Genomic DNA, 23530 nt, shown 5'->3' on the forward strand with positions numbered 1-23530 from the left:
AGTGGGTAGGAGGTGCAGGAGGGAAGAGGAGGGAGAAAATGGAGGGAGGAAGTGATTGGAAGTGAGGGAGGAGGTGAAAGTACAAGTAGGGTTGGAGTCAGCTGAAAGAGTCAGCTGGACAGATGGGTGATCTATGCTACTGAAGCACCTGAACAGAGACCACATGTGTTTTTCTAGGACTGAGACTGCAGGAATGCTCCTTCAAAATCCACAAAAGAAACCCAAGACACCTCGACATGGCCACTCCACCCCACCCCATAACTTCCATAGATTCTGGACATCCCTTACCTAACACAAGGCTTCTACCACATGGTCAGTCCAAAGGATCATCGTACCACCTAATATTCTGGAGTCAGATACTGGTCCAGGGGCCTTGGTCTGTGACCCTTGGGGTCCATCCCAGTGTAGGTGTGGCCTTTAAATGACCAGTTCTCTTGAGGTAATTCTCCCACACTTTGAAATAGCTTGGGATCAGTCCATCCATCTGGGAGGGCAATGAAGGCCTTGGTTTAACATCTCATCAGAAAGGCAGCCACTCCAACAGGGCAGTGCACCCTCATCACTACCTGGGTTTTTGTCTCAAGTCGGGGAATGGGATGTCAAGTCAAATTGAACTTATTGTCATGTACACAGGTACGGTGAGGTACAGGTACAATGAAAAATGTGTTTGCAGCAGCATCACAGGCACAGACAACACACGAAACATAAGTTATACGGAAATTATACAAGACAGTGAAGGGAAAAAAAGAGAAAGAAAGGACTTCAGATGCTGGAGTCTAGATGAAAAACACTGTGATGCTGGAGGACCTCAGTAGCCAGGCAGCATCCGTGGAGAAAAGCAGACGGTCAACGTTTCAGCTCAGGACCCTTCCTCAGGACTGAAGATAGGAAAAGGGGAAGCCCATATATGGGAGGGAAAGGCAGAGCAGTGATAGGTGGACAAAAGAGGGGAGGCGGGGTGGGCACAAGGTGGTGAAAGGTAGATGCAGGTAAGAGATAGTGATAGGCAGGTACGAGGGAGGTGGGGCGAGCATTGAACATTGAATTCTCCCACTTTAAGTAATCCCCACACCCCCTTCCCCACATCACCCCCCCCCACCATGCTTCTCCTCTTCCTCCCTTTCATAGCCTCTCTCTCTTTTTTCTAAGCCCCTTTTTTTTCTCTCCTCACCTTTGACCCATCCCCCAGTGGATCTGCTCTCCCCTCCTCCCCCACACCTGCCTATCACTATCTCTTACCTGCATCTACCTATCACCACCTTGTGCCCACCCCGCCTCCCCTCTTCTGTCCACCTATCACTGCTCTGCTTTTCCCTCCTATATATTGGGCTTCCCCTTTTCCCATCTTCAGTCCTGAAGAAGGGTCCTGACCCGAAACATTGACCAACTGCTTTTCTCCACGGATGCTGCCTGGCCTGCTGAGTTCCTCCGGCATCATCGTGTTTTTCATCAAGGAAAAAAAAGACTGCGAAACAAGATATCAGTGCAAAACAAAACACAATCAGAGAGAAGTCCAAGGTAGTGCAAGAGGTGGTCAGTAGTGTACCGTTGCTAAGGTAGGACTAGGGTTGTGTAGGTCAGCTCAAGGTCTTGCGATTGCATCTATGTTCTGGACCCAGGACAGGTCACCCGATATGTTACTGCCCAGGTATTTGAAGCTGCTAACTCTCACCCACCAACCTTCTTACTGAGACGAAGCCAAGTTCAAGATGACTCCAAAGGAAAAAGAATTAATTATGTTCATTAATGGCTTCTGTTTTAACATTGACAGATTTCGAATCCCATCACATCAATGGAGATCTCTGTGAAACGGGTGAGTACCTCAGTTCCATGTCTTGCCTTTCCTTTGTGTCCTTTGGTTGCTCTCCTGCCATAGTCATACAACTCAGAAAAAACAGGCCCTTCGGCCCACATGTCTATGCTGACCACCAAACACCTATCTGTGTTAATCCCATCTACCAACACTTGCTCCGTAGCCTACTATGCTTTGCCGATTCAAATACTCGTCCAGGTGTTTCTTAAATGTTGTGGGAGTCTCTCCCTCCACCCCTTTCTCAGGTAGTGTGCTTCAGATCGCAATCACGCTCTGGGTGAAAAAATTCTTCCTCAGATTCCCTTCAGAGACAGGGAATAACACAGCACAGAAATGGGTGCTTCGGCCAACTAAGATGCCCATCTAAAAGCTAGTCCTCTTTGCCTGCATTTGGCCCATATGCCTCTTATCCATGTACCCGTCCAAGTGTCTTTTAAATGTTGACCCTCTTACTCCTCGCTTTGAACCTGAACACTCTGGTCTTAAGACATCTCTGCCTTGGGATATAGTTTCTTACTCTCCATCGTATGCCTCTCATAATTTTGTACACCTCTCTCAGGTTCCCCATCAACCTCCTCTGCTCCAAGGATAACAAGCTCAGCCTATCCAGTCTCTCCCCAGAACTGAAACATTGAATCCCACGCAACACCACAGTGAAGACACAAGATACTGCAGATGCTGGAATCTGGAGCAAAAAAATTGGCTAAAGGAACTCAGCAGGTCAGACAGCATCTGTGGGGGGAATGAACAGTCGACATTTCGGGTCGAGACCCTCATCTGAACTGACAGCCGATATTCCAGGTTGAGACCCTTCGTCTGGATGAAGGGTCTCAACCTGAAATGTTGACTGTCCATTTCCCTCCACAGATGCTGCCTGACCCACTGAGTTCCTCCCGAAGATTGTTTTTAACACCCTGGTGAATTTCCTTCCTTCTCCGAGGATCTTTTTGCCTCCTGTCTACACATGGTCTCTGTTTACCGTTGTCCTTCTCCTTTGCAGCAACAGCTGTATGTCGCCTCAAGAATGGGGGTGGCCCAGGTGAAGCTCCATCAGTGCGAGACGTACGGTAGTGCCTGTGCTGAGTGCTGCCTGGCCAGGGACCCTTACTGTGCGTGGGACGGGAGCTCGTGTACCAGATACCAGCCCGCTGCCAAGAGGTAACCTGTCTGCCCCAGGGTCACAACTGAAGTCCTTCTGTTGTCCTTTGAAATGTCCAGCATGTACTTGGGGAGGGTTGCAATGCATTAGATTTTATGTATGAAACAAGAGTGTACATTTGTTCACACACGTTGGATGGGCTAGTTTACAAAAAAAGTATTTCTGTACCTGATCTCTTTTAGGGCATTCCAAAGGAGATTGGTGTGGAAATACTTCATGCCCACTTGTTGTACGTTCAAAAGACAACAAGGTCCTTTTGAAGTATTGTCGCTGCTGTGATATAGGAAACATAACAGCCAATTTGCACATTGCAAACTCCCACAATGTGACCTACTTATCTGTTTTGCAGATGGTGGTTTTAGGTTAGTTATTGGCCAGGGCACCAGGGATAATTATTCTGTTCTTCTTCAAAATACCATCAGGGGATCTTCTCTGTCTACCTGGAATCAGACTGGGCCCTTGTTTAACACTGCAGCAAAAAGCAGAACTGGCAAGAGTGGAACACTCCCTTCAGCCCTCAAGTCGCCATATTAGCCTGGATTTTTGTACTTAGGTGGGATTTGAACCCACAACTTTCTGATTCAAGGGCAGAAGTGTTAATAATTGAGTTTCAGCTAACATAAGAGTGAAGCATATGAGAGTGGGTGTGAACATTTGCCAGATGAATCATAGTGCTTACAATACATCATGGAAACAGACCCCATGTCCCAACTCGTCCATGCCGACCAAGTTGTCTGAGCTGGTCCCATTTGCCTGCATTTGGCCCATATCCCTCCAAACCTTTCCAATCCATTTACCTGTCCAAATGAATGCTAAGTGATGTATTTGTCCCCACCTCTACCACTTCCTCTGGCAACCCATTCCATATACCCACCACCATCTATGTGAAAAACCTACCCTCAGGTCCCCTTTAAACTTTTCCCCTCTCGCCTGGACCTATGCCCTCTGGTTTTAATGGTTCCAGATTTAAAGAAGGTGCAAGGATTTAAAAAACTTGGGGTACCCGTGCTTGCATCTATGAAGGCAAAGGATGGGTTACAGAGCATCGGGGATCTGGGCCTTTATACACAGAGGTGCAGCCAGGAGTTTATGTTAAGCCCTTGTAAAACATATTGTGTTGCCACGTTGACTCTCTAAGCCCACACGCACTTCACAGGCACCAGCCATGGATGAAAGAGAACCTGAGGATGAATTAAGTGAGACACAAAAGACTGCAGAAGCTGGAGTTTGGAGGAACAAACAATCTGCTGATGGAACTCAGCGGGTCGAGCAGCATCTGTGGGGGGGATAGGAATTGTCGACATTTTGTGTTGAATCCCTGCATCCGGACTCCTGAACCATCGCAGGGTTGATGCAGGGTCCTGATGCAGTGTTTCAACCTGAAATGTTGACGGTTCCTTTCCTCCCACGGATAGTCCTCCAACCACTGAGTCCCTCCAGCAGATTGTTTGTTGCTCCAATTAAATGACCAATACGCTGTCACTGCCAATGCAATGTGATGCTCCCATCTGCTTTTATATCACATTTCGATTGACCTGACCAAAGCAACATCATACATTCTGGAGGAATATTTAAACCTTATGGATTTAAAGAGAATCCAAACTTGGATCAACACCATATCTCTTCCTCTGTTTATTTAGACGCTTCCGAAGACAAGATATCTGGAATGGTAACCCCATTCACCAGTGCCTGGACCAGAATTTAAGTGGTAAGGAAAATCTCTCCTCCTTCTCAGATCGAGCTGCTTGATAGCTTCAGTGTTCAACAGGATGTTGAAATGCAGCTACCTTTTAAAGCTAACCGTTGGCAATTTGAAGGCAAAACATTGTATGAGATAACTTATGAGAGTCATAAATCAAACTATGGAGGTTGGAATCTCACGCAGTGCCTCTTCATCCACTGAATATGGCTGGTTTGAAGGTCTGAACGTTAAAAGCTGCGTGTATTGTTAACACACTGTTATCTTCTCAGTGAGATTTGCCCATTAAATCCTGTCATACAGCAACTTAAGAATCTCTCCTTTTTAATCAAGTGTGCTTAGCAAAATATGGGATGTTTGCAATGGGAAATGGAACCTTTTCCTGTTTCAGGTCCTCGTGTCAGGATCAGAATCGTAGGTCAGATGTAGCACAGTTTGATGTACAGTTCTCAAACACCGGCTCTCTTATTTCACCCCCTACAACTGCCCTCCCATCCAGTCACTATCGCTGCAGTCAATTCTTTGCTTATCACACACGGTTATCCTGAACCCTACCTGGGGAGATTTACAACACTAAGGAGTTTGGCAGGAGCTTTATGGTACTGTAATGGTTATATTACTGGACTAAATATCAGAAATATGAGACTAAATCCAATGTTTAAATCCAATTAGTTAAATCATCTGGAATAAAGAACTAGTCTCAGTAAAGGTGACTGCAATATATTGTATGTATTGGTATTGGTTTATTATTGTCACTTGTACCGAGGTACAGTGAAAAACTTGTCTTGCATACCGATCGTTCAGGTCAATTCATTACACAGTGCATGTGCAGTGTAACTGTATGATACAAGTGATCATGTGAGCATTATTGTGTGCATGTGGACAGTCTGAGAAGAAACTTGAGTAAAGCTAGAGCTCTAAATGTTTCTGGACATTCTCTAAGTTACTTCACTGACTAGGAGACCACACAAGAGTGCATACACTACATTGGCAAGGAAGATGGAATAGAAAAAGATTGAAGATGCCTGAAGTTACAAAATGGTTGATCACAATGTGGAATATGAGATCAGGGAGGTAATGGTACAACTATATAAAACATTAGTTAGGCCACAGCTGGAGTGCAGTTCTGGTCGCCACACTATAGGAAGGACGTGGTTATTCTGGAGAAGGTGCAGAGGGGATTCACTGGGATGGAGTGTTTTGGTAACGAGGAGAGTAGATGGGCTGAGGTTGTTTTCCAAAGAGTGGAGAAGGCTGAAGGGGTGGAGGGGATTACTGCAAAAAGCTGCAGACACCTTCCTGATGTTAATGGACAGACATTCAAAATGCATGAGGTACAGCTTTCCCATCCATTAGTCTGAGCTAGGCTCAAACCCAATTACCTGGGGTACAAGATCAGTGAGGTTTAAGTTACCTCACCAATGGGATGTGGGCATCGCTAACAGATTAGCATCCATCAGCCAACCCCCATTGAAGTAAATGCAAACTTTGACCATTTCTGTGGAATTGAATGGATCGCTAAGCTATTGCTGAAGTCACATTAATGAATCAGACGGGCTTTCTGCAACAGTCCAGTAGTTTACTGATCACCAATATCACTGACTTTCTGTCTTAGATTCAACAACTTAAAATGTTTATCTAAAATGAGATTTGAAATCATATCACCAAAGTTGCAAGTCAAGTAACAGAACCACCATGCTGTTGCACACAGAAAAATGACTAGCAGCAAATTGTCTGTTGTTTAAAATTGCAATATATTGACAGAGATTTTTTTGTTCTCAGTCACAGTCCTATGTCTCCTGACTTTTCGAGAAGATTTCTATCAGGGAGATGGTGAGCCGGTGTCTGAGGGTCCCATGACCAGTCCTGATCTCTGTACTGTTTAGTCAGGTGCTCCCTCACACAGGGAGCAGGGCCGCCGTGAAGGGCTGGAATTGCCCGTGGGGCAGTTAGATGCTGAGCGGTATCGGCAGAGGTCTGGGACCAGCTCGTTTTCCCATCCTTTCTATCAGGGAGCGATGCACAGGATGAAAGGATGAAAGAGAAAACTGATCCAAAAATAGAAGGATTTGAATGTGACCTTCTCTGCCCTCCCAATTAAACCTCACAACAACCCCTGCATCTATCTCAGGCCTTCCTTCCCCCCACTCTTGTTCAGCTTCAACTTAGCACTCTCTAAAGCCAAAAGTATCGACATTTTCTGTTTCAAAAGCGATCTCCCAAATGCAGTCTAACTGGTGCACACGTCTGTTTAGATACCATGATGTTCAATTGTAATTTTCATTAAGTAAGGTTATGGAATAAAAGTACTTTTTCAATCCCTTGTGCCAAAATAGTGACTGTACATTGCAGTTCTGAAATTCAGTCCTGTTTAAGTCAATATTGTGCATTTACTTAGCAACTGACATTTTAGAGAAACAAAGGACCGCAGATGCTGGAATCTAGATGAAAAACACTCTGATGCTGGAGGAACTCAGCAGGCCAGGCAGCATCCGTGGAGAAAAGCAGGAGGTCAACGTTTCGGGTCGGGACCCTTCTTCAGGACTGAAGATAGGAAAAGGGGAAGCCCAATATATAGGAGGGAAAAGCAGAGCAGTGATAGGTGGATTAAAGAGGGGAGGCGGGGTGGGCACGGGGAGGTGATAGGTAGATGCAGGTAAGAGATAGTGATAGGCAGGTGTGGGGGAGGAGGGGAGAGCAGATCCACCATGGGATGGATCAAAGATAAGGAGAGAAAGGAATAAAAGGGTAGAAAAAATGTGGCTAGGAAAGGTTAGGAAAGGGAAGAAGGGAAGACACATGGTGGGGTGAGGAGGGTTGTAGGGAACGAGGGTGGGGATTACTTAAAGTGGGAGAATTCAATGTTCATGCCATTAGGCTGCAAGGTTCCAAGACGGAAAGTGAGGTGTTGTTCCTCCAGTTTGCGCTTGGAATTCTCCTGGCAGTGGAGGAGGCCGAGGACTGACATATCAGTGATAGTGTGGGAAGGGGAGTTGAAGTGACTGGTAACGGGGAGATGCAGATCGTATCTCCCTGTTTTAAAGCTTTTGCTCCTCCCTCAAAATAGCCTCCCTTTCCAGTTCTTCGCTGTCGACCTGCTGTAGGTATGCCTGGTGCTCCAAACCAACAACCAAACCACCGCCAACATGAGTCTCTGCTGGTTTCCTAATCAGTGTTGGAAGCTTCGAATCATTTCAGCTTTGGCCCCATTAGACCCTATTCAACCTTATTAGACCCTTTTCAACCCTATTCAACAAGAAGGATGTTGCTGGGACTTGAGGACCTGAGTTATAGGGAAAGGTTGAATAGGTTTGGACTTTATTCCCTGGACCGCAGGAGAATGAGGGGAGATCTTATAGAGGTATACAAAATTATGAGGGGTATAGATAGGGTGAATGCATGCAGGGTTTTTCCCCTCAGGTTGGGTGAGACTAGAACTAGAGGATGTTCAGAGTGAGAGGTGAAATATATAAGGGGAACCTGAGGGGGAGCTACTTCACTCAGAGGGTGGTGCGAGTGTGGAACGAGCTGCCAGTGGAAGTGGTGGATGTGGGTTCAATTGTATCATTTAAGAGAAGTTTGGATAGGTACGTGGATGGGAGGGGTTTGGAGGGATATGGTCTGGGTACAGGTAGATGGGACTAGGCAGAAGATCAGGTCGGCATGGACTAGATGGGCTGAAGGTCCTGTTTCTGTGCTGTAGTGCTCTATGACTCTATGACCCTGGGCCATTATCTTCCATCTCCCCACAATCCCCACCTCAATAAATGCTGGCAAAGCCCTTATCACAAAAAAGTTAATTATAAAAACCCAGCAAATTATATAAAATCAAACCACTTTATTATTCATTACAGTAATTGACAAAAATGACAAGAAAATAGATGATCTTTTTTCACAAATTACCATATTTTTATCTTACAGGCTTTGGTCCTTAGTGATTTGAATGGCATGCTCAACATTTGAACTTGCAATAATTGCTAATTGCACAGTAGTGTAGCGGTTAGCGTAACACTATTACAGCACCAGCGACCCAGGTTCAATTCTGGCCACAGCCTGTAAGGAGTTTGTACGTTCTCCCCGTGTCTGCGTGGGTTTCCTCCGGGTGCTCCGGTTTCCTCCCACATTCTAAAGACATATGGGTTAGGAAATTGTGGGCATGCTACGTTGGCGCTGGAAGCGTGGCGACACTTGCGGGCTGCCTCCCAGAACACTCTATGCAAAAGATGCATTTCACTGTGTGTTTCGATGTACATGTGACTAACAAAGAGATCTTATCTTAATAACACTGTGTTTGATTATTCACAGTGGACGAGTTTAACAGTGTGGAGGAGAGGGTGGTTTATGGGACCGAACACAACAGTACCTTTCTTGAATGTATTCCAAAATCTCTTCAGGCCACTGTCAAATGGTTCATACAACGAGCTGTGGATCAGAAGAGGGATGAGGTGAGTGATGTTTAGTGCTGTGGTCTCTTTCTCCCTTGTTGGAAAAGCCACTTGCATTATTCTGCAGACTTCACTGAGCTACTTTATCACTTGCATTCTTAAAGCACTCTGACGGCTGACTTCGGTGGAAAGGTCAGAGGAACATGTAATAAATAGATGAAGTGTCTGTGCATTGAAATCTCCAAGCCACATTGTCATACTTCAAAGATTTGCGACAAACTCCGATCTTGATAGAGGGAGGTGCAAGTCTCCCAATTGTAGTAGTTGGCAAGTGGAAGATGGAAACCTTTGAAGGTCGGATTATTTGGGTCCATTAGAACAGGGTGAACATAGGACCCTCTGTAGAAAATGGACACAGGCTAGAGCTGAGATTTTTCAGCCTGTCTAACTTGAAGCATTAACAGTCATCAGAAGAAATCTTCAAAAAAGCCAAAAATTGCAAATGCTGGAAAACTGAAATAAAGAGAGAAAGTGCTAGAAGTTAAGCAGGTAGACAACAACCTTCTATACCACCCTCTCGCCTTGTGTTGACAAGAATGTTAGGACCCTGCAATTGGTTACAAATAGAATGAGAGTGTGGGCAAAAACTTGGCGAAGTGGGCAGATACATTAGGGACATTTAAGAGCTCTTAGATAGCCACATGAATGATAAAAAAATGGAGGGCTATGTGGGAGGGAAGGGTTAGATAGATCTTAGAGCAGGATAAAATGTCGGCACAACATTGTGGGCCGTAGGGCCTGTACTGTGCTGTACTGTTCTATGTTCTATGTTCTCCCTGTGACCTGGGATGATCCGGTTTCCTCCCACATCATACAGACATGCAGATTGGGAGGTTAATTGTCCACTATATAAATTGCCCGGCGTGTAGATGAGTGGAAGAATCTTGGGGGGAATTGATGAGACTGTGGGAAGAATAAAAAATGGGATTAATGTACGATTAGTTTTTTTTGTTCATTGTTTTTCTCTTTGTTTTTTATTCATTCTAATTCTGTTCTTTCTTGTATAATTTATGTTTAATTAATGTTTTACTTGTGAATGCTTTGTCTGTAATGCTACGTGCCTGTGATGCTGCTGCAAGTTTTTCAATGCACCTGTTCATACATGTACTTGTGCATATGACAATAAACTTGACTCAACTTGACTTCTGAGTGGTATAAATGGGCGTATGATGGTCAGCGTGGACTTGATGGGCTGAAGGGCCTGTTTCCCCACTGTGACTCTCTGTGACTCTATAATTTCCACAGGTGAAAACGGATGAAAGGATAATCAAGACGGAGCACGGCCTCTTGTTCAGGAAGATTTATCGAATGGACGAAGGGACCTATTACTGTCAGACAATGGAGCATGGCTTCACCCAGACAGTGACCAAAATCTCTCTGGAGGTGCTTGAGAGTGAGCAGCTGGAGGAAATCTTCAACCGGGATGATGAGGAGAGGACCAACCGCCCCTGCGTGGCCCAGCCCCGTCGGCTGCACAGCCAGAAGCCTTGGTTCAAGGACATCATGCAGCTGATCGGTTACTCAAACCTGCACCGGGTGGAGGAGTACTGTGAGCGGGTATGGTGCAACGACAAACAGCGGAAGAAGCGCAAGATGATGTCGAGCAAGTGGAAGTTCATGGCGGAAGGCGGGAAGAAGGGGAAGAGCAAACCCCGCAACAGAATGCCCCGGCAGGTGGCTGGCACATAGAGCCGGCCGACCCCTGCTCCCGTTGTACACGAAGGACAGATCTCCAGAGGCCGGACAAAACCTTCACGGAGCAGTGAAGTAACTGTGCATAAGAAACATTTCTCAGCTGAGGCTGTGAACCCCATCACTCTCTATGTCAGGAGAGGAACCAAAGATCACCAAAGTCCTTTGCATCCAAGTCCAGCCACCCCTCCACCAGACAATCTGATCAGTTATGATGCCATATTATTTTTGAATCCACTGCACCGTATAATATTGATCTCATTTGTTTATTAGGTTAAAATGTTACATTAAGCTCTGTCTATTTATGTATGTTATTTAATAATTCATTAGAATTACTAGAAGTTCAATGGTGGAACAGAGGAATCCATCCACTATATTTGAAGAACAAAGTTACAGAGCAAGATCTGAAAACCTTTAGTGGAGCAGAGCCCAACTGGTTCAATACTTGGTACATGTCAGTGCCAAGCATTTGATAACTTCATTTGAAGGAACATGTTAGATTGGGAGTGGCTGGGTATTCCTGACTTTGTTGTCATTGATCAAAGTGTGCACAATACTGTTTTGGGGGCAACTGGATACCCTACTTTTCTGGGCAAGATTCGATTCTTTTTCATTGCTTCGACATTTTAATAACCAACGTGGAAAATATGGCCTGATGTTGGAGGAGAAGGTCCCTTATCACTAGATCTTCAGCAGTCAAAATTTTAGGTTTGGTGAGGAGACTGAGATAATACCACTGATTCATAGAAAATTGCTTTGCAGATCAAACTCAAAGCAGGAGTCCTAGAACTACAGCAGAAGAGTATATTCCATAGGCTGTATTCCAATAGGTATACTCCAACATGTATACATCATGGCAATACGCTGAAGAATATACTCCAATGGGTACATTCTAAAAGATTTACTTCAAAGGGTATAATTCAAAGATATACTCTGAAAGGTATACTTCAAGGAATATTTTCTACTGGATATATTGTAATGGATATATTCTAGCTGGTATGATGCAATCGGTGTACTCTAATGGGTACATTCTGATGGATATATTTTAAAGGATACATTACAATAGGTATTTCTAAAGGGTATATTCTATCAAGTATATTCTAAAGTATATACTCTGATGGATACACTCTGATAGTTCCACTGGATATATTCCAGTTGCTTTTACAAGGTTCTATTGTGTCTGTCACAGTTCAGTCATTTCCTTTTGCCTGAATGTGATTCATTTTCGTGCTGTTTAATTAAAACCAGACTTAAAGGAAAACAAGTTGTGATTTATGTTGTAAATAGAAGGCCTGGAATTTATCAGAAATCCCTTCAGTTATTTCCATAAACTGTAGAAAAAAATGCTCAGCAGGAGGTCTTATCCGTGGCAGAATAAATTTACCTCTGGATTTTGCAACAAAAAAATTTTTATACTCTTGTGCTTGGTCCTTAACAATATTGGATAAACATGCTACCAATTCTTGAATGAAGGCCTCATTATGTGCTAGAGTCCAAATAGAATAAACTGGCCCCACTGTTTGCAATGGATTGTACGGGGACAGGAAAACAAATCACGCAATGAGTTGTTCTGATATGGACTACGTCGTTGAAAGGGTAAAGGAGCAGATTCTTTGATAACTTTCAAAAGGGAATTGGACAGGTACTTGAAGGGAGAAATATTCCAAGTCTATGGGGAAAGAGTAGAGGACGGGAGCTAAGTGGACTACTAAAGAGTAGGTGGAGGTGTCATTGCTCAAATAGGCCCCAGCACTGCTGTTTCATTCCCTGATTCCTTATATTAAAAGAAATGTGTATCAAGCAGTGCTTTCAAGCCCAGAATATCTAAAGCTGTAGTATTGCTATAAAAATCCAACTTACCCTCATCAAGGAAGGAGGCCTATCACCCCCTAAGCAGTCTGCCCAATAGGTGACTACTTCTAACACCATGTGATCAACTCTCACTGCCCTCTGATTGGCTAACACATGTTGATTCTGCACACCCACCCCCCACCCTGTGTCACCAACAACCCAGAATAAAAATTAAAGGATAAGAAATCCGATGGAGTTGCTTGTCTGTGGCTTTCCTGTGGAACAGAATGTCATTGGTTCAGATCTTACTCCAGGGACTTGACCACAAAAGTCTCGGCTGATGTTCCAGTACAGTCCTGTGAGAGTGATGGTCTGAGGTGTGGTCTTTCTGTTAAACCGAGGACTCACCATCTCTTCTGGTAATAGATACCTGAGCACTGAGACCAGCAGATGTAACAGATATCCTAGCACTAGGACCAGTAGATGTAATAGATATCCAAAGTGTACAAGATGGTAAGAGGCGTAGATCGAGTGGACAGTCAGAGACTTTTTCCCAGTGTGGACATAGCTAACATGAGGGGACATAACTTTAAGGTGATTGGAGGAAGATATAAGGGGGATGTCAGGGGTAAGTTTTTTTACACAGAGAGTGGTGGGTGCCTGCAGAGGTTGTGGGGCAGATACATTAGGGGCATTTAAGAGACTCTTAGATAGACACAAGAATGACAGAAAAATAGGGGGCTATGTGGGAGGGAAGGGTTAGATAGATCTTAGATCAGGATAAAATGTTGGCACAACATCGTGGGCTGAAGGTCCTGTACTGTGCTGTAGTGTTCTATGTTCTATGTTCTAAGTACTAAGACCAGATGATGTAATACATATCCTAGAACGTCCACTAGATGTAATAAATATCCTAGCCTAACCCACCCCTCCAACCATGTGTCTCACATCTCCAGCATTCACATTTTGTTTCTTTTCTTCCTCTGGTAACTGGAGATTTCCTCGGGCTGCTCCTTTTTACCACTCTCCCTCTGTTTACACCCTAGCCTTCACCACCATTCCTCAGCTACAACCCTGGGCCCTTCACTTTTCAAAGGCCACCAATCTGAGACGCAAACATTTTTATTTACTTCTTTAGTGCAGGCCAACCTTGTCCTTTACAATGTAAAGCACAACTTGTTTTCTATTTTTATTTCAGATTTGCAAGATCTGTAGTATTTTGCTTCTGGGTTACTGTCTTTTCATGATTGGACGGTTTCTGGGAGAGGAATGTAATTGGGTGTCTGTAACCACATGACCCTGAAAGAACCAGGACTTAGAAAAGCAATTTGTGACCTTTTTAATGATGGTCAACACAACTTTTCAGTAAAATGCTGTACAAACATATTGAACATTCACATGTTAGTATCACTGAAAATGACCTTTGATGTATTCCTATAATAGGCACAAGAACACACAGGGAATGGAGGGAGATAGATCACATGCAGGTGGATAGGTTTAGTTTAATTTGGCATCATGGTCGGCACAGATATGGTGGGCTGAAGGGCCTCTTCTTGAGTTGTATTGTTCTATGTTCAATGTTTGTCAGTGATTCCAAGGCCTTTCTATCTCCATCTCCTGACCTAAACGTATATTGAAAAAAAGGGATTTTGATGTTGTAAAGCTTGTGAAAAAAATGAAAGTCTTCAAATAATTTGCAAGGGATTCTTTGGGTAACCATGCGCCGTAACTGAAATCATTTAAATTTTGGTTACTCTTTTCTGACTGATACTTAACTGGGTGCAACAGTGGTGCAGTTCATATAACTTCTGCCTCACACTGCCACAGACCCGTGTTCAATCCTGACCTTTGTCTGTGTGGAGTTTGCACGTTCTCCCTATGACTACATGTGTTTCCTCCAGGTGCTCCAGTTTCCTCCCAAAGACATGCGGGTTGATAGGTTAATTGGCCACTGTAAATTGCTCCCAGTATCTACATGAGAGATAGAAATGCTTTCTTGGTCTCTCCTACAATCCAATGAAGTTTGCAGTTGTCTGCATTGCCCCTGGGCAGGACTGGTTCTGATGTGATTCTATGTGTATGTGAGTAGCCTGCAGAGATTTATATACCAGGGACTGACTGCTTGATTGGCATACAGAAGGCAGGGTTGCCACTCCTTGGGACTCATCTAGGGTCTTCAGGAGATGCAGAACAATCTACTGGAGACAGCCCCCTAGAGAAGATTCATCAGGTTATTAAAGTGTTCATTATTGAGGTAGGGAAAAGAATTTTTTGATTAAGAGCCAAAGTTCATCTAATTGGGTGGTGAATAGTCCAATCATATTCCAATTGGCCACATTGACTGACCAATGACAGAAATGTAAGGCGGGGCAGTTGGAGACCCAACACGTGCTCCTGGAAAGCAACCAGCATTGACAACCCCATTGGACAGGCCTTGGAAGTCATTGGTTTGTCCACAGGAAGAGAAAATAATTAGGAAAATAATGTGGGCTGAGCAAAGCAAAAAAAAAATATAATTACTGCCTTATTTTTTCATTGTGGATACCATCACTTAACAACATTGATATCATTTTCCTCATCAATGACGATTGCTTCATAGAGATTTGCGTCCAGTTGTGATTTGTAAGATAATGTATATATTTACTTTTAAGTATTTTGTACAGGATTAGCTATTACAATTCATGTTTTCTCCTGATTTGATTTATGTTTCCAGTCATAAACTGCCTCAAAGCTTGGAGTTTGAATGTGACAATGGGTCAATGTGATTTTCATTTTCTTTTTTTAATTGAAAGAATTACTAAGTATTTATGGTTACAGACGCAAAGCTGCCGAGGTTCCTTGATCCACTGATTTAATAACTGAATCATCCCAAGCTTGAAGGGTGAAGGATCTGTCAAAAAGTCTTAAGCAACTAAGAATTAGCCCCAACTGAGAGCAGTTTCATTGTCACAACCCACTGGGTCTTTTGGAAGGGGAAGTTTATTTTAAAACACTCAGATTCTGATCCTTTTACACCCCACCCCAGACACGAAGGAAAGGAAGCTGTGCTGTGGATGTTTAAAGGAGCAAATATTTCTCCATTAGGCTGTAAATCTTCTTTAACTTAAATTTAATGATCATTGACACTCTGCAGCTTTAATTATTTTAAGTGGAAGTGTGTTAAAATGAACACTGTATTTAATCAGTTTACATAGACCTTAGTTGTAATATTTGCGTTGCATATATTTATACTCTTGCATTTAAATAAAGCCAAGGTGTATTAGAAAATGGATTTTACAAGTGACCCCTCTCTTTTATTTGGAGATCTGTTGTTTTCTTCAGTAAATCACCAGGTTTTTCATTGGATGGTGGAGGGAGTGGAATCTTCCAATGACCAGCTGTCTGACGTTGTCAATGGCCAGACCTTGGAGCATGTTCTATCTCTCTGTATGTTCCTGGGTGCAATCTTGTTCTGTGAGGCCATCTCCCAGATGTTTGGAGAGAGCCAGACTCAAAGCTGTGGGTTCAGTTCAGATATTGAGATGGTAAAAGAAAAAGAAAATGCAATTAAAATTTTTGAAATAAATGAAATTTAATAGTAAGAGAATTGTCATACAAATTTGAAGGATTTAGACACATTCAAATCAATTCATTTAAATCAAATTAAAACAGAACTAACTTTTTCGCAGACTTGAAGACACAAGAGACTGCAGATGCTGGAATCTGGAGCAAAACGTAAACTGCTAGAGGAACTCAGTGGGTTGAGCAGTGTCTGTGGGGAGAAAGGGGTTGTCGACGTTTTGGGTCGAGAACACACCTTGATGCAGGGTGGAGCAGCAGCCCTTCAGATGTGAATCCATCGGCGGCATTCATTGCATCCGGTGCTCCCAGTGCAGCCTCCTCTACGTCAGGGAGACCGGGCGCTGATTGAGGGACTGCTTCGTCAAGCACTTTCGCTCCGTCCGCTGTACGAGCTGGGATCTCCTAGCCGCTACCCATTTTAATTCCACTTCCCATTCCCACACTGACATCTCTGTCCACGGCCTCCTCCACTGCCAAGTTGAGGCCAGACGCAGATTAGAGGAACAGCACCTCATATTCCGCCTTGATAGTCGCCAACCTGACAACATCAACGTCAATTTTTCCAACTTCCGGTAACCACTCCCCTCTGCCTCCCGCCTTTGCTCTGTCCATCACCCACACATTCCACCCTCTGGTTCTCCACGTCCTTCCCTTTACCCCATGGACCACTGTCCTCTCCTATCAGATCCCACCTTTAAGATAAGATTTCTTTATTAGTCACATGTACAGTGAAATACACCTTTTGCGTAGAGTGTTCTGGGGGGCAGCCCGCAAGTGTCATCACGCTTCCTAACCCGTATGCCTTTGGAATGTGGGAGGAAATCGGAGCACCCGAAGGGAACCCACGCAGACACGGGGAGGACGTACAAACTCCTTACAGACAGTGGCCGGAATTGAACCCGGGTCGCTGACGCTGTCAAGCGTTAGGCTAACCGCTACACCATCGTGTCTGCACCCCTTTATCACTTCAGAATCAGATTTATTATCACTGACTTGTATGTCGTGAAATTTGTGGCCTTGCGCCAACAGTACAGTACAAAATAATAAAATTATTATGAATTACAAAATAATTACAAAACATAAATTACAAAATCCTCCTATCACCTCCTATCTTCTCACATCATTCCCACCTGCCTATCATCCCCTCCATCACCTGGATCCACCTATCATCCGCCAGATCTTGCTCCGCCCCTTCCACCCCCCCAACCCTTTTATACCGGCTTCTCCCCTCTTTCTTTCCAGGCCCGAGGAAGGGTCCCGACCTGAAATGTCGACTGTCCATTTCCCTCCACAGATGCTGCCTGACCCGCTGAGTTCCCTCGCCGCTTTGTGTGTTGCTCCTGATGCAAGGTCTTGACCCAAAATGTTGACAATTCCATCCCCATCTCCCCATAGGTGCCGCTGGACCAGCTGAGTTCCTCCAGAAGTTTGTCTGTTCCACAGCCTGTTTCTGATCGTCGAGTCTCTTGGAAGTGCTGGAAACACTCAGTAGGTTGGACAGCCTCTGTGGAAACCAGAGCCAATGCCCCCTGTTCTGATATCGGGTCTTCAATCTGGGACATGGGCTTTGTTTCCCTCCACAGATTCTACCTGACCTGCTGATAGTGTGTCCATCATTTCCTGCTTTAATCTCGCTTTGAGTTCCATTGGCCCTCATTACGAGCACCAGACTCATCCTGATGGATGGTCTGAATGCAGATTCCCAGCCAAGCAAGTCTGAGCTGTCCTGCTGGTAGAACCGTCTAACACACCTCAGCTCTCCTGGAGCCAGGATCTGACTGAGCAGAAGGTTACACCTGAACCTGTCCTCAACAGCCCTGACCTTTGCCCAGGTAAGTAGGTAAAAGCCAACAGATTCTGCTAAATTCTCCAACTTTTGAGCAGAAATTATCTTTATCTATAATAGTTTTTGTTAAAGGGATTATAGAACTTCGATCAGATTTCTCCATCTCGCAGTTTAAAGCATTCTGATAATGTTTCCAAACAAAAAAGAGATTTTATAAAAAGGTTATCATTTATAGAAAAGTTAATAACAACTTTTAAAAAACAGTTGGACGGGTACATGGATAGCAAAGGTTTAGAAGGATATGGGCCAAATGCAGGCAAATGGGACTAGCTTAAATGGGCATCTTGGTTGGCATGGACTAGTTGGGCCGAAGGGCCTGTTTCCGTGCTGTATGACTCCATGACTCAATGTTATGATGGTGCAGTTTCTCCATTCATTTAAAGGGGCCCAGACAATGTGATTCTCCATTTTTAAAGGAGAATGATAGTGAGAGCAGAGGGAGAATAAAATGGGATTAGTATAAATGGGTGAGTCATAGAGTAAAGCAGCATGGAAACAGGCCCTTCAGCCCAACTCGTCCATTCCGACCAAGCTAGTCTTATCTGGCCATGTTTGGCCCATATCCCTCTAACCCCCTCCTATCAATTGAAGTACTTGGCACAGAAGTGTAACCTACTTTTGACACCTCTACATGCATTGTACTGACAGCTGAAGGTCTGTGAATAAGTCTGTAATCTGGTGCCTATATTAGCAGCTTCATCTGAATGCAAATAAATAAAGGACCCATAATATTATAAGCACGTTATACAATGCACAGGCATTAGTGGGCTGAAGGGCCTATTTCCGTCTGTATCTCCTTGTGACTCTATGAGCTTGTGAAGGACTCTGGACTAACCTGACAACTCATCACCCTGACCTCCTGCTCCTCCCCTGCTTGAGTTAAGATACCACTATGGGAGCTGAATGTGCTCTTTGTGTGAAGAGCTGTCAGTCCCAATTGCTGTTGCTCGAGCTGCCAGTGGAGCACAAACACCTATTGTCCTCTTTACTTCTTTGCTGAACTCTGGAGAACTAACCCTGTATGAAAGGAAGTGTCCCTGAGCAGGTGGGCTGACACGTCACAAACCTCTCTTTATTATTCTTCCTACCAGCTGCCAGGTTCAATCAGTCACAGCACCCCGAGGTGGAGTCACTTCAAACGACATTGACCCTGGCGTGCTTTAAAACCAAAATGATTTACCCAGTGGGGGCTCATGTGTTTCCTACTTGTAAATATCAAATAGAAATCGGAGCAGTGAGGACGAGGTAGGCCATTGATTTAGGATGCTCTGCCTTTATTCCTGGGTCTTAGGTTCAAACCATCCCAGTTCAACAGCTCCCTCCAACACCCTCAACATTTGATGTACAAAGGGATCAAGTCCATAGCTGCCTGAAAGTGGCAACACAAGTTGATGGGGTGGTGAACAAGGTGGATGGCATACTTGCCTTCATCAGTCAGGACACTGAACATAAAAGTTGGCAAGTCATGTTGCAGCTGCATAAAACTTTGGAGAGGCCACATTTGGAGGATTGTGTGCGATTCTGGTCGCCCGATTACAGGAAGGATGTGGGGGCTTTGGAGAGGGTGCAGAAGAGGTTCACCAGGATGCTGCCTGGATTGCAGAGTACCAGCTATGAGGAGAGGTCGGACAGACTTGAATTATTTTCACTGGAGCATCGGGGGCTGAGGGGCGACCATATAGAAGTATATATAATGATGAGAGGCAGAGTAGATGATCAGAGTTTATTTCCCGGGGTGGAAATGTCAAATACTGGAGGGCATAGGTCGAAGGTGAGAGGGGGAAAGGTTAAAGGAGATGTGTGGGGCAAGTTTTTGCTGGGTGCCTGGAATACGCTGCCGGGGTAGTGGTGGAAGCAGATAAAACAGCAATGTTTAAGAAGTATTTACATGATCACATAAACAGGCAGGAAATGGAGGGATATAGACCATGTACAGATAGATGGGATTAGTTTAGATCGGCATCATGGTCAGCACAGACATGGTGGGCCGAAGGGCCTGTTCCTGTGCCGTACTGTTCTATGTGCTAAATTCTGTGTTGGTCAAAACATAAAAATGTTCAATGGATGTGCCAACTTGCATAATATTGAACTTTCTCTTCTCATTGAAATGCATCCTCAGGGTTGTGAAATATTGGTGTGGATCCTCAAAAGATTTGTATCTAACATTTTATTACACTAATATGTAAAAAAGTCCTGTAATAATTTAAATCAGAAACAAAAGATGCTGGGAAGGGCTCAGCAAGCCAAGGAGATCTGTAAACAGAGAAACCAGTGTCGATGTTTTTAATCAGTGACCTTTCACCCAATACTCAACAGAACTGCCTAACATTTCCAGAATTTTTTGTTCCTGTTTTTCAACTATTTTTTTCATTTTTCATACTTCCTTGCAGCATAGAAGGAGGTCACACTGTCTTTCAGAACAATTCCTTCAATGTCATTCCCTCAATTATTTCCCTGTGATATTCTCCCTCATGTGTTCATCAACTTCCCCCTGATTCTCCCACTCGCCACAGGCAATTTACAGCAGCCAATTAACTACACATCTTGGGGTGTGGGAGGAAAATGGAGCACCTGGGGGAAGGCCACACGGATTGAACATGAAAACCCCGCAAAGATAGCACCTGGAGTCAGGATTGAACCCGGGTCTCTGGCGCTGTGAAGCAGCAGCTCTACTGGCTGCGCCACTGTGCTGCTTGCTGTGCAGATTCTTATTTTCCCCTCCAGTATGTGCCACATTGCTGTAAGAATATCTACTGCAACTGCATAAAGTGGATCTCTATTTCCTTCTCCCCAGTTTTTCTCCTATTGGGAACTCTACTGGGTGAATAAGATAAGAAGCTTAACACAAACCTCCAGTGCTAACTATACTTACAATCTTACAATAAACATTCAGCAGATTTAACTCCAGTAACCAATGTGACATAACTGGTGTGATAGAACATAGAAAGTAGAACACTACAGCACAGTACAGGCCCTTTGGCCCATGATGTTGTGCCAACATTTTATCCTGCTCTAAGATCGATCTAACCCTTCCCTCCCATATAGCCCCCCATTCCTCTATCATTCATGTGGCTACCTAAGAGTCTCTTAAATGTCCCTAATGTATCTGCCCCCACAACCTCTGCCAGCAGTGCGTTCCACGCACCCACCACTCTCTGTGTAAAGAAGCTTACCTCTGACATCCCCCCTATACCTTCCTCCAATCACCTTAAAATTATGTCCCCTCGTGTTAGCCATTTTCACACTGGAAAAAAGTCTCTGACTGTCCACTCGATCTATGCCTCTTATCATCTTGTACACCTCTATCAAGTCACCTCTCATCCTCCTTCTCCCCAAAGAGAAAAGCCCCAGCTCGCTCAACCTATCCTCATATCTCCAATCCAAGCAGCATCCTGGTAAATTTCCTCTGCATCCTCTCTAAAGCTTCCACATCCTTCCTATAATGAGGTGACCAGAACGGAACACAATACTCCAAGTGTGGTCTAACCAGAGTTCTATAGAGCTGCAACATTACCTTGACCTCAATATCCCGACTAATGAAGGCCAACACACCATATGCCTTCTTAACAACCCTATCGACCTGCGCGGCAACCTTGAGGAACCTTGAGCTGCAACATTTCCTCGTCTAAGCAATACCATGTCTAAGCAGTAAATAGCTCCTGTGCCTTATTGAATGGATTACCATCCATTAGTGTAGACTCGAGTGTTTAATTTTTCTTACCTATTGACTGCATGTGGGTATCACTGGCAAGACCAGTGTTTATTGCCCTCCTCTGTTGCCCTTGAGAATCAGGTGGTGAGGTACCTTTTGAACACTGTAGTCCTTCTGGTGAAAGTACTTCCACAGCGCTATGAGGTCAGGAGTTCCATTTACATGAATCTTCACTGGGACCACACAAAACCCCACTGTAAATGGTGGGAGGACCGCACCCACTCCCAAACCACCCACCCACCTGTCCCGTCACACACCTCCTGCCTCACCTGTGACAGAGTTTACATAGAACATAGAACAGTACAGCACAGTACAGGCCCTCCAGCCCATGATGTTGTGCCGACTATACAAACCTCCTCCATGATCAATCTAACCCTTTCCTCCTGCACAGCCCATAACCCTCCATTTTTCTTACATCCATGTGCCTATCTAAGAGCCTTTTAAATATCCCTATTGTATCAGCCTCCACCACCAACCCCAGCAGTGTGTTCCAGGCACCCACTATTCTCTGTGTGAAGAACCTACCTCTGACATCTCCCCTAATCCTTCCTCCACTGACCTTAAATGGATGTCCACTGGTATTGGCCATTGCCAGCCTGGGGAACAGGTGCTGGCTGTCCACGCTGTCTCTGCCTCTCATAATCTTACACACCTCTATCAAGTCACCTCTCATCCCGCATCGTTCAGTCAAATATTGGCTTCATTAGTCACCTCAGAACCTACAGAACAGAATGAGGGCAAGTCAGCCTCAACCCCGAGGAACTGCTCCCGGACCAGATTACCAGATCAGCAATATGGAGTCCTTGCCTAGAAATCCAGACATCTAAGCTCAAATCCCATGATGGCAGCTGTGGAATTTAATAATCTGGAATTTAAAAACAAACTAACATCATAGAGACACAAGAGACTGCAGATGTTAGAATCTGGAACAAAAAACAAACTGCTTGAGGAACTCAGCAGATCAGGCAAACCTATCATCATGATGTCCTTCGGGGCAGAATTCTGCCATCCTTATTCTGTCAGGTCTTTATGGTCCAGAACAACCAACTTGGTTGACGGTTAAATGCCCTCTGAAATGACCAAGCAAGCCACTCAGTTTAAGGCTAATTATGGTGCAACAATGTGCTGGAGGAACTCAGTGGGTCGAGCAGGGATCTGTGGGAGGAGAGGAATTGTTGACGTTTTGGGTCGAAACCCTGCATCAGGATCTGCAGTCCCTTGTGTCTCTAAGGCTAATTGTGGATGGGAAATTCATGGTGGCTCTTCAACAATTCCCAGATCCTAAGAAATGCATGAAACTCAGTGGGGGTGGCTGTCGAGAGAGATGGACAAATGAGCTATGTCTTCCATGGAGGTGGAGGAAGATACAGAGGCGACTCAGTGACCCATCCCCATTGTTCAATTTTGGAACAGATCCCATTGATTGAACCATGATTGCTGGTCAATTTCTTTCCTTTTACAGAGGAGATTTATTCAGTGATTATAACATCACGTTATTACAATACTACAACATTCCAGTATTCACACAACTTACAGACAACAGCTTCAAATTACAACACAGTCATCTCTATCCAGAATGCACTCGAGCCCCTGTGGTGCCCACCGGTCCTGGAAGACCCCCAATATACCCGTGGATACCGCGTGCTCCTTCTCCGGGGACACACGGGCACGGACATAACCCCGGAAGAGGGGCAGGCAGTCGGCTTGGGCAGAACCCTCAACTGCCCGCTGCCTGGACTCATGAATGGAGAGTATATCCCATTGACTGACCCACGATCACCGGTCAGTTTCAGAGTGGATCTCATTGATCAA

General features: G+C 44.6%; 1 protein-coding gene across 1 annotated transcript in view; it reads left to right on the forward strand.

The window, feature by feature from the left end:
- Positions 1–15776, forward strand: part of LOC127571406 (semaphorin-3G-like) — a 176299-nt gene extending 160523 nt beyond the window's left edge. The window contains 6 exon segments of the mRNA XM_052017733.1: positions 1772–1813; positions 2814–2971; positions 4613–4680; positions 8977–9116; positions 10362–10710; positions 10713–15776. Of these exon segments, the coding sequence (XP_051873693.1) occupies positions 1772–1813; positions 2814–2971; positions 4613–4680; positions 8977–9116; positions 10362–10710; positions 10713–10882 (927 nt within the window). The 3' untranslated portion in view covers positions 10883–15776.
- Positions 15777–23530: the final 7754 nt, after the last annotated feature.

This window comes from Pristis pectinata, chromosome 6 (genome assembly GCF_009764475.1).
Source record: "Pristis pectinata isolate sPriPec2 chromosome 6, sPriPec2.1.pri, whole genome shotgun sequence".
NCBI lineage: Eukaryota > Metazoa > Chordata > Chondrichthyes > Rhinopristiformes > Pristidae > Pristis > Pristis pectinata.